At 45.2% G+C, this 11022-nt stretch overlaps 1 protein-coding gene across 1 annotated transcript; it reads left to right on the forward strand.

Moving 5' to 3' along the window:
* The first annotated feature begins 793 nt into the window (after positions 1 to 793).
* tamalin (trafficking regulator and scaffold protein tamalin) lies at positions 794 to 10442 on the forward strand. Its single transcript, XM_071532305.1, has 8 exons — positions 794 to 1085; positions 3068 to 3120; positions 4023 to 4077; positions 6057 to 6159; positions 7643 to 7736; positions 8516 to 8582; positions 9220 to 9286; positions 9457 to 10442. Exons 1-8 carry the CDS (start codon positions 888 to 890, stop codon positions 9948 to 9950), a joined length of 1131 nt encoding a protein of 376 aa, XP_071388406.1. The 5' UTR covers positions 794 to 887; the 3' UTR covers positions 9951 to 10442.
* Positions 10443 to 11022: the final 580 nt, after the last annotated feature.

Consider the following 11022-nt stretch of genomic DNA (forward strand, 5'->3'; position numbering starts at 1 on the left):
TTTATTAGACTTGGCTCGTCATCTTGTAACCCAGCTAAACGCTCTTTGTTAGCAAAGGTCAGACTTATTTTCAGTTAACTTAATTAGTGACACTGTTTTCCTCTAGCAAATTTCTCCTGTTGCCTTTTTAACATGCATAACTTTCTAGATGTATGGCATGTTTCTGAGTAATAAATAACATTTGAGTGCAGTTTTGACTACGTGAGCGAGTGGATGCATGGTCCACCAGAAACAAATGCTGCCTTAAAATGCTGTCGGAAAATTACGACTTGACCGCAAATGAACCAACCAACAAGTGAAAAAATACGACTGGGGAAGTGGGAATTGTCTGTGATACCCAAGTTACCGAGACGTGATGTTTAGGGCATGGATCCGTGTTAACAACTGATGGTAAAAGTGATGTGTTATACAACAGCTGTTAACTTATAAGTTAATTAAACATTGATTTACATGCCAGATGGGCATTTTCTCCTCTTCATTCTGCCGCTGTAGCACAAAGCAGCGCTGTGTGGCTATATTTCTACCATAAAACAACAGTCATCAAAACTTAATGGCGCTACAGCGTCCATTTTATTATCATTACCGACCAAAAAACACTTAAAGCGCGACAAGTCAACTTCTGAACTTAGGAGCAGAAACCTACGAGCAGCACATGAATGCAGCAAAAGGGATGCACGTCAACATTGCTATTGGCACTGAGTTGTGTCCTTCACATCCCAGTCCCCGCCCCCAGCTTATTCAGAAGAAACACAAATTGTAGTTGGCTCCACGCTGCAGCGCACAACTTGATCAGCATCTGCCCCGGCTGGTTGTACACTTTGTTGGAGGAGAAGTCATTTTGTTTTCATCTGTAATAACTCCAAAGCGCTCCCGCATATGAAACAAACATGACGTTCAGGAGGCTTAAGAAAGTGAACTCAAACGACCCGGAGAGCGGACCATCTCCTAAAGAGAATGACATTTACTTCAGCTCGTCAAAGTCAGACAGTTGCAGGACTGTGGATTTACCGTCAAACTCCTCGGAGGTTTACAACTACAAGACTTTGGCTTACTCCGGCGGGACACTGCCCAGAAACTTCAAAAAGGTAAGCAGTCAATTTTAACACTTAAAAGATCCAATCAATAAATTGGATGTACCTGTGTGTGTGTGTGTGTGTGTGTGTGTGTGTGTGTGTGTGTGTGTGTGTGTGCGCGCGCGCGCGCGCGTGTGCGGAGAAAGAGGCAGTGGGAGAACAGTGTCATGTGTGTTCATTTGAGTGTTTACACATCTATTGGGTCTTGGAGTCTGGAGAGTATGTCCTGCCATATCCTGAAAACTGGATGCGGTTAAAAATGTCAACTGTCAATGAAAGTATAGGCTTCAAGTTTTCAGCAAAGTTCATATGGGAGTTCAGTTGAGAGACTTGAGTCGGACGGTTTGCCTAAAAACAAGGTTACCCACTTTAGAGGGAGGATTATTTCATTTGACCTCATATCATCAGACCATACCAGGTCCACTTGTGGTTCTGGATACCTGTGGTTCCCTAAGTGGTCCAGCAAACCGGTCAATAATAGTTTAATTTCAGTATTACTTCACATCCTAGAAGTAAACACAGTGAGAGGCTGTGTAAGGATGACTGTATGCAGCTGTGTAATTGTGTACCAAGTCATATCTAACAGCAAACACTTAATCATATAGGACTCCTTTGGACTCAGTCTAATCCGATGGGGGATCTGTGATCTAATGGGGTCCTTGATATGAAAATGTTTGGGAACTACTGGAGGAAACTAACAGATCAGTATCTAAGGAGGGCATCACTGTAGAGAATGAACCCCATGCTTCTCCTTCTGCCACCTTTGGCCTGGCCAACAGTAGCCCATACAGGGTGAGTGTGGACCACCCACACACTTTTATGTATCTGATTTACACTGTGTCAACCATGACTGACCTGACACCCCCCCCCCCCCCCCCCCCAAACCCTCTCTCTGATGCACTAATGTTACGCCATCTTTGGGTTTTGTTGCATAGTGTTTTGCATGGCTAGTGGGTCAGTTGGCACATTTCCCCGGCTATTGTGTCAGCTATCTGCAACTCATTTGATTGAAGACCGCACCTTTATATCCCGTGGAAGCGTACTGGTGAAAGGGGACAGCTAGGGCCAGACTGAGACGTGTAACACAAACACCCTGCTTGTCCAGTGAGTAGTGTACTGTAGAGAGAGGCACAGTTACATCCACAGCCCCTCCATACTACATCTCTCAATTAAAGCTGGGGTGAAGGGCTACAACAGTGCATTGTGCAGAGGGACCGGGACCCTGCTTCAGCCACCCCCGTTGGTCTCTTAGGGTATTAGGGAATAAATGCACTCATTGAGAAGGGCCTGGGACAATTCTGTAAGTGTTGGGAAATAAAGAAAGCAACATTTTACTACCCAGGGAGACTGTAGCACAAAGCGGCCTTTCATAGGAGCAACATTTGAGATCATTGAGGTAGAACAGAGGTGGATTGATTGTAAGTGATTTAGTGTAGCCTAACTGGAGAGATATCTTTCTTATTTACACAGTAAGGTAGGGCAGGGTCCTGACCCCACAATTGGATTTAGGTTTTCCCTCAATGAAGTTATTGTGGCGGAAGGCCCACTGCTAATCACTGTGTCTTATTTGGTTCTGGAATAAGTTAGAATTTGTACAAACTGATAAATAATGATCTAAAATATCAGATGTGTCAGTTCAGTCTGGGTTTCGACCGACTTGGCGTGAAACCAAGGCTAAATATAGCCGCTATAAAGTCTTCCTCTTATGTTGTGGCTGCACACATGTGGGGTAAACAAAGAGCAGACAGACACGCATTTCTGGTTTTAGCACTAATGTTTCCATATCCGTGTGGTGACCCTGTAGCTTGAAAACACAAACACAGCTCACCATACACGTGCGCCACTGAAAGACTTGATGGACTGGTAGATGCGCAAATGTAGGTGCGTCCATGAAAGCTGGAGGGAAAACCCCCACCTGTGCATGTGTGCAATGTGGATTTAAAAAAAACAAACTCTCAGTTAACTCCATGTCTTGTTTTGTTTTCTCTCTACAGAGTGGTGGCCTGCAGAAATGGAAACCCCTGACACAGTCACCAGAACCACAAAGGTACAAATCTCCCCGACCCATACTCACTTTGTCTCGCATCATTCATTCACACTTCCCCTTTTTACTTTGTGGGTTTTTTCATAGTCTCCCTCTGCCTGGAGAGTAACATTTTCATCCTAAAAAGACTCAACTGAGCAGCCAGTTTCCAGTCATTTAAAGGCCTCTTGAGTTTCCATGCATGAGTGAATTACAGGCGCTCATTAAAACAGTGAACTTTCATGATAACGGTTAATTGCTATGTATGATATTCTCGAAGGTTGTTCATGAATTTTCATGTCCTTCGGCGGCTCCGTCTCTGTGATGGCGTCTCGACGTCTCTCCGTCCAACAAACTCCTCGTACATTTGCTCTTTTGTCATGACGTACAGATCCCGCCGAGCACAGAGGAACTCTTGTCCGCTCCCGGTCAACAGAGATATCTTGTTATGCAATTTACATAAGGGCAGACATGGAAGAGAGGATTTCATCGTATGCCCTTAACATCCTGCTGATCTCCTCTCATGCTGGTCTTTCAATGTGGATTTTATGCTATTTCATTTGCTTTTAAAGAACCTTGATGTACGATTCTGAGCGTTTTTTCAAAGTATCATCACCATTAGCCTAAATGCTGATGGATAGACGATCATTCCTCGTATATATATATATGTATTTTTAAGCTTTAGTTCTGTTTCAGGATGTCTTTCAAGGCTTTTTCATTCACGGAATAAATCCCCCGAGCAGATAACCCTGAAAGGTTTTCTCACCGCAAGAGCTTATAAAAGACCTCCTCAAAGCTCGGTGCCGCTTTAATCACATCGCTGACGTCGCTTTTTCAGGGAGACACTGAGCCTGAGAGGATAAAACGAGCTGTCACGACGAAACATTAAATGATCAGATTTTTCAGATTTTTTTTTTTCATTTCAGAAAGGTGGTGGTCCTGGAGAAGAGCGACGAGGAGACGTTTGGTTTTGAGATCCAGGTAAGAAGATAAGCAGGGAGATGGAGGGTGGGGGGGGATTTATGGACCTCTGAGTGCCATTTAACAGGATTTCCCCGCTCTGTTACATTTCTGTTAACGGAGATGAAACTAAGTGACCAAAGCATGTGGATCTCATCCTGTAAACCTCTTAATCTGAGCGTGTGCCTGCGCCAGTAGGGTGAAAGGTCACGCGCCTGTCAAATCCCTGTCGATGTCGGGTCCCATGACTGGAGAGAAGAGAGGATAGTTTATTTGTGTCTTATTTTCTAGGCTGTGCGGTTTGCTCACACGCTTCCCATGGAATACCTTGCTTTACTCTCGGCCGCTCAGCAGACAGACGGTTCGCCCGTTTGACCTCGGTATCTCTCCCATCTCTCGCCGCGCTCATGTCTCCCTGAAGCGCCGGGCCTTACAATGTCTGTTCTGTTCCTTAGGGCTCGGTTGGTATCATTCTTTAAATGCTTGTCTGATTTGCTTCATTTGATTCTCATCGAATCATCAGTAGTTTTGAGCAAAGGGGCTGCCTGTTTTGACTACAGCTGTTGTGAGTATTATCTATGAGGGGGCGAGGTGACGCTGAGTCAGGCAGTTTAATCGTACATAACCGTACTTCTGGTTTCTGGAACTGGAATACCATTTTTTCTAGGAAGAGATTTACTGTTCTATTTGCGGTTTCAATGCAGGTTCCTCCCTTCCTGCCTGGCTGTGGCCTAAAGGAAGTGAGATCAGCAGGGCCAGCCTGACGGTCAAGAGAGAGATGGCCCACGTTTCCATAGTGGCTTTCCGGCCTGAATGTCTCCACTGTTACTGTTGTTGTGTTGGCATTGCTGTGGAGATAATGTCAGGAACCAATATGTAAATACAGCATTTGCATTTCAAGAATAATTTGCCTGTTTCTCTATCAGACCTCTGAGAGGGAAGCGCATGTTGAGGCAGTGGGAGAAGTTCAGGCAAATCTGAATCATTGCAAATTTTCATGCGACGCTCATCATCCAAGTTGAGATTCATGTTTTAGTAATTTATTTGAACGCTAATACATTGTAACAGCTGGTAGGCTTGATAACTTGGCTATTATTTCATCTGAGACCAAGTAGCTTTCTGTTTCTCAGCCTTGAGAGATTTATAGAGAATTGCCCATCATTTGTGTCAGAGTGACAGTCCCTGTGAGGGAAAGGCCCTGAGGTTCAAACCCCGAGTCAAACACCTTCCACAGTGTCTGACAACAGTGGCATGTTGACTGATTGATGGTCCTGTGACAGGAGGAAGTCTATGGCCTGCGGGGCCCGGGCCTTCCTCACAGAGACTGTGGCGACTGAAAAGGGGAAGCGCATGTGAATACATGTGGAACCAACACAAACCAACACATATGGTTACTAAGACAACAGAATAGTAGAGCTTTCAAAGGGACAGATGGATTATATGGCCGTGAGGTCTCGTTTATGAAAGGGATCAAATGGAAAGCCAGAGTTAATAAATACCAAATAGTGATCTTGACTCCAGAATGAACTGTTTACAACAATTTCATCCAATTTTCTGCAGTATGTCAATGGCAAAAGTATTTCATGGGAGCATCTGGTGTATGAAGCGGCTGCTTTAAGTGTCCTTTTTATGTTAGACGCTGAAAAAGCCCAGCAATGGTTTCTGATTAGCCAGATAAGAGAAACAAACCTCTTAGTTTGCATGTTTTGCACTAGCTCCCTGCATGTAGAGCGATGCTATCTGCTTTCCTCCTTTATCTCAGTGTGAGCCGGCTCACTGCATTGTCTATCACGGCTTCCTCAGCTTGTCAGTGTGCAGCAGCTCACAGTGGTTTATCAGGTTGCATTGTATGGCTGCATGGTTTCACAATTGTTGACATCAATCACATTGTGTAACACCGTTGCTATTCGTAGACAATTAGGAAATATATTTCTAATGCTTTTTTAGTTTCTATTTTTCAGTATGAATGCTTACGTCAAGTATGTTTCTGTGTATTCCAGACGTACGGCTTGCACCACCAGGACCAAAACTCGGTGGAGATGTGTACGTTTGTGTGTAAGGTGCATGATGACAGCCCGGCCCAGCAAGCAGGACTCAAAGTTGGTAAGTGATGAATCCATGCACCTATTAAGTAGCCGCTGCCTGTTTATTTCTCTCTCTCCTTTCAACTGTATTGGAGCCTTGAATAACCCTAGAAAGCACTGGAAATAGACATGAGGGGAAGTGAGGACGGCGTTTTGATGCAGTCCCTCCTTTTTTTTGTCTTTTTGTTTTCGTCAGCCTCACTCCCTGCGTCAACAAATGCACTCACGGGTTTCAGCCGTCTGTTTAGGGAAGTACAAATATTACAGTCTGCCTACTCATTTTCCAGTCAACAAACACTTAGTGAGGGCTTTTTTCAGCCAACACGTATTTGCCAACTCCCTCACCAGTGTGCCATATATAGTAAGTCACAGACAAATGCCGATGTTATTTTTATTTGGCAAACATGGGCTTATTTTCCTTTTTTGGTCTTTTTTTTTACACCTACACCTACCTGTTCTTACCTGTTCCTACACCAGCATGTTCAGTCACACTTTTATCTAGAGGTCTTCAAATCAGTTGGTCCAGAAGTAATGGTGACGGTGAACGGGGAAAAATATAGAACCTCACGCTACTTTTTTTTATATTTAGCATTATTTCACAATGAATTTCAACTTAGAAGAATTAGTTGTTATACCTGGAGCTGGGACAGTAGCTGTAACTGGAGGGAGGGTCATATAAATAAACTTGTGTGCGGCATCTATCTTCTATAAATGCAGTTTTGTGCCGATGGCTGCTGAGCCGGTCCAGTACAGTTGTGGGTTCACTGTTTTGCTCGAAGGCACTGCAGCCGTAATCGCTGCAATTCCCCTTCATAATGTGTCTCTGGATTCCAACTCGTGACCGCGCGGTCACAAGCTCGCCTCTCCAGCCAAAGGAGGGAAGATGATCGGCAGGCAAGGCGGCCCTCTCCTTCCTCCATCCAACCTGCGTATGTCACTTCAGTTTCACTTCCTACATTCCTCACATGCCTCGTTTATTGTTCCCCGTGTCTTGCCGCTGTGAACTGAGTGACTTCATCGCACGGAGGAGATTAGGCGGTGGTTCTTGAAAGGGAAAACAGGCATTGTGCTGGAGCCTCACATAAAGTCGGCCCTCAGACACGAGAGTTCACACCCCACCTAAATCTTGTCTGATTCTGAAGACAGACTGATTGTAACAGATAAAGTAATGGATGTGGCTTTGACATGTTGACAGGGATGGAAATATATGGTCTGTGGTGTTCTAACACTAGAACGATTTCTCAAGCTTTGTTTCAAATGAGGTGAATGGAGGGTGTAAGCTAACATTTGTGCAACTGATGATGGCTTGTGTGCCACGACTGCACATGGCTTTCAACATTTGTATTGCATATGGGCTGAGGAACGCAGTGCTGTGATTGGACCACCGCTGATTCCTTTTGGAATCAAACCAGCCTCAGTTGGCCCTGGCTTAAATGAAGCCACAATGGAATGAGCCACATGTGATGGCTGTTGGTTAACACACATGTTGCTTGTGCGCACAGGGGACACCATCGCAAGTGTGAACGAGGCCGCCGTGGATGGATTTCGGCACAAGGAGATCGTTCAGATCATCAGGGCCTGTGGCAACACAATCAGGTAAGCAGATACACAGGAACAGGAACAGTTGTGGCTGTTGAAATGTTTCCTGTAGCTCATTAACCAAAACACTGGTGCTTTTCTGGATGGACTCAGAATCCGCAGTTCATGATGAATCAGATAGTTCAAGTTTTTAAATAGTTCATCAGAGAAATGTGGAACAAATATATTAAATAGCATAAATAATCAATTTGGCTCAATTGGAGTGTCTTGCACACTATACTGTTAGAATTTGATGTTCTGCAGATTGCCGAGTGGGTGTTTAATTTGAACCACATTCTCTTCCTTGCACTCATTCTGCTTGTAAAAGATTAAAAGGACAATTAGCGAGGCCCCATCTGTGCGCTTTGAACGCTACTGCACAAGAAGTGAGGTTAACCGCATCAAAATACTAGTATATGCATAGATTTTATTAACTGACATCATCAAATTATCCGTACCACTTGACTAAGTATAAACTGGAGCATTTAATTAGCCGCTCAAGTGAAAACGAGCTCTATAAGAACCCCAGCCCCCCCTCACACACACACACACTCGTGATCTAAAACACTCGCAACTTAAGTGTCTGAGTGGAAATTGTATATGTTCTTTATCCCCCCCCCCCACTTGTAAACTGCTGACACCGGAGCCGTTCCCGTTGCGGTCTTATGAAAAGAGCCTTTCATATGGTTCAACTAGGTTCCACAGCTTATTAAATAGCTGTGTTTTGCCCTTGTAGTTTTTATAAGTGCTTCCTGTGATGCTTATTAATTATGTTGCTCTCTGGTTTTCCACTTTAGGCTAGAGACGGTTTACAGCGACTCCATCCGAAAAGCGGAGCTGGAAGCCCGGCTGCAGTATCTAAAGGTAACTTTCTCTTCCCAGACATTGACTGTTTACTGCGCTCTCTGGCTCAGCCTGGATGTGTGTCCAGCAGCATTAACCCGCAGACAGAAAACAGGGCTCTCCCACAGTGCTGCATGCTGTATATAGACACCAGCCCCCACCCCTCCCCACCTGTTTCCCCAAGTGCCCCACCTGTTGCATCAGGAGCGGCTGCAGCTTCTCCAGCATGCATATTGATTGCTGTGTGTGCATGGAGAACAAGAGCAGACATGGCAACATTCTTGCTCATGGCCGTTAAAAAGCTGCCTGGGAAGTGTCTCAAGTGAGCAAGCTTTCCCCAAGATTATAGCAGCTGTCCCCGCTGTAATCCATGAGTGCCTTATGGCTGAGAGGCCTGCAGTGTAGCTGCGTTCTGAGCGTACTAATTCAACATTTTGAAGATGAATGACAGGAAATGAATCTGCTGCTGAACATAACACATTTGACATACTTGAGATGAAAATGCTTATAGTTGTTGTTTTCCTACTATATACTGTTCAGTAGTATATATGCAACTTTATATGCAACTTTCACACATATATTGACTCATCAATGTTGGGATTATATTGTGATTCTCTTGCCACAGTCAGTTAAAATATGTCTTGCATTTCTTTTCTAGCAAACCCTGCATGAAAAGTGGGACGAGTATCGGTCGCTGATGATGCAGGAGCAGAGGCTTGTTCATGGTAGGTCTCATTTGAATTCATCTGAGCTAATCGGTTAAAAGTGGCATCTATGTGTGCAGTCAAATCACCTTTGCATATCCATGCAAAAAGTCTTTGGTCATCCATTTTGTATAATGCCATGCATCTGTGGGCAATATGCCTTTTTAAAATGTTCTCCTTCTTTCCCTCAGGCATAGTGATGAGCGACGCTGCGGTGTACGAGTCCCTGGAGTCGGCAGGAGTGTACGGCAGTCTGGGAGCCCCCAGCCCCGCCGCTCTGAGAGCGCTCCGCTGCACCGGCAGCACCAGCAGCTCCGCCAGCTATCTCAGCACGGCCACCGAGGACGACCCGCTCTACCAGACCTGTCTGTACCAGGCGGACCGCGCCGTCGACTCGGACGCCGCCAACCCAGATAAGAAGAAAGAGCAGCAGCCGCCGCAGAGGCAGCAGCGCCTCCGACCGGCCAGCGAGCTCTTCACCACGGCCAAGACCCACCTGACCCGCAGCGCCAGCACACGCAGCTACCTGAGAGGCTCTTCGTCGTCGACGCCGGCTTCGGGGGAGAAGCAGGGAGGATTCGGCTCGCTTCAGAGGAAACCCAAACAGAAAAGCTTCCGCAGGCGCCTCCTCAAATTCATCCCGGGGTTGAACCGACCGCTGGAAGAGGAGGAGAGCAAGCTCTGAGAAGAGAACAGAGCTGTCACACCTCAGCATCAAGTCAACACAGACCCAAAGACTTAAATTACCAATGACTGTCAAATTAACTCCCAAAGAATACAGTACAAGCAGCACCAAAGAGTGAAGAGAATGAGACCAAAATGTAAAAGCTCTACAGTTGCACCTCTCCATGTTTAAATGGCATGAACCTTTGGCTACATACTGTAGCCTGCAGTGTTTAACACCTGTACATAACTTTCCATTTGTTTTGTTCTTTAAGTTATTTATTTATTTTATCATTTCTGATTTATGTACAGAATGAAGGAAATCTCAGTTTTTACTGCATGTACCAACTTTTATTTTGACCTTTGACCTAAATAAATGACCCGTTATGATAGCGATTGTGCAAGGCACCGTTTTGTAAGAGACAGATTTGTTACGTTTCTACTGATGATTCAGATTGATCCTGTTTTGTCTTGCCAAAGTTACAGTACCTAAAAATAAATATGTGGCATTTGAGACGATTTGCTCATTATTTTGTGCAGAGGTTGCAAGAATGGCTGTTTTGTTCCGCAAACCACAGCTGTTTGTGGGAATTGTAGCTGCCAAACTGAAATTAGCACTCAGAATCCGAGTGTATACACAATCTGTTTGTAATTTCCACAGTGGAGAGGTATCCCGCTCCATGTGATTCTTTGAAATATAGCGGCCTTTATGTGCTTCCATAGCTCTTCGTGCCTTCAGAAAATGTTATCACCCCGGTATCGGAGGATAGTGGGTCGTTGTGGATGTTTTAAGGCTTTTATAGTCTGAGGCATGCAGAAAGAAGGCTGTTGTATTGGGCCTGACACAGTTTATTGTTGGGAGAATACCGAGGAATGTGCGGAGAAAGGCATGACCCAGAATTCCAAACACAACCGCCTTCTTTCAGCTCTTGCAGGCGAATGCTGATCCTTCCTCTTCCACGCTCCCACATTCCCATGGCGGGTTCAGTTGGCCAAGGGGTTGCTGGGATGGGGGGTGGAGTGGTGGGATGGGATGGGGTGGGGGGGGGGTTGCATTTGTGTCTTTTCATTCCAGGGTCCCAGCTGACCCTGTG

This window comes from Centroberyx affinis, unplaced genomic scaffold (genome assembly GCF_046629955.1).
Source record: "Centroberyx affinis isolate AG114_WGS23_722 - 3 ecotype Tasmania unplaced genomic scaffold, CSIRO-AGI_Caff_v1 ptg002184l_1, whole genome shotgun sequence".
In the NCBI taxonomy this organism is placed as follows: domain Eukaryota; kingdom Metazoa; phylum Chordata; class Actinopteri; order Beryciformes; family Berycidae; genus Centroberyx; species Centroberyx affinis.

Coding starts and splice junctions, on each gene's coding strand:
- tamalin (XM_071532305.1), top strand. CDS start 888: ATGACGTTCAGGAGGCTTAAGAAAGTGAACTCAAACGACCCGGAGAGC. Junction 4,078..6,056: donor CGTTTGGTTTTGAGATCCAG/GTAAGAAGATAA, acceptor TGTGTATTCCAG/ACGTACGGCTTGCACCACCA. Junction 7,737..8,515: donor GCCTGTGGCAACACAATCAG/GTAAGCAGATAC, acceptor TTTCCACTTTAG/GCTAGAGACGGTTTACAGCG.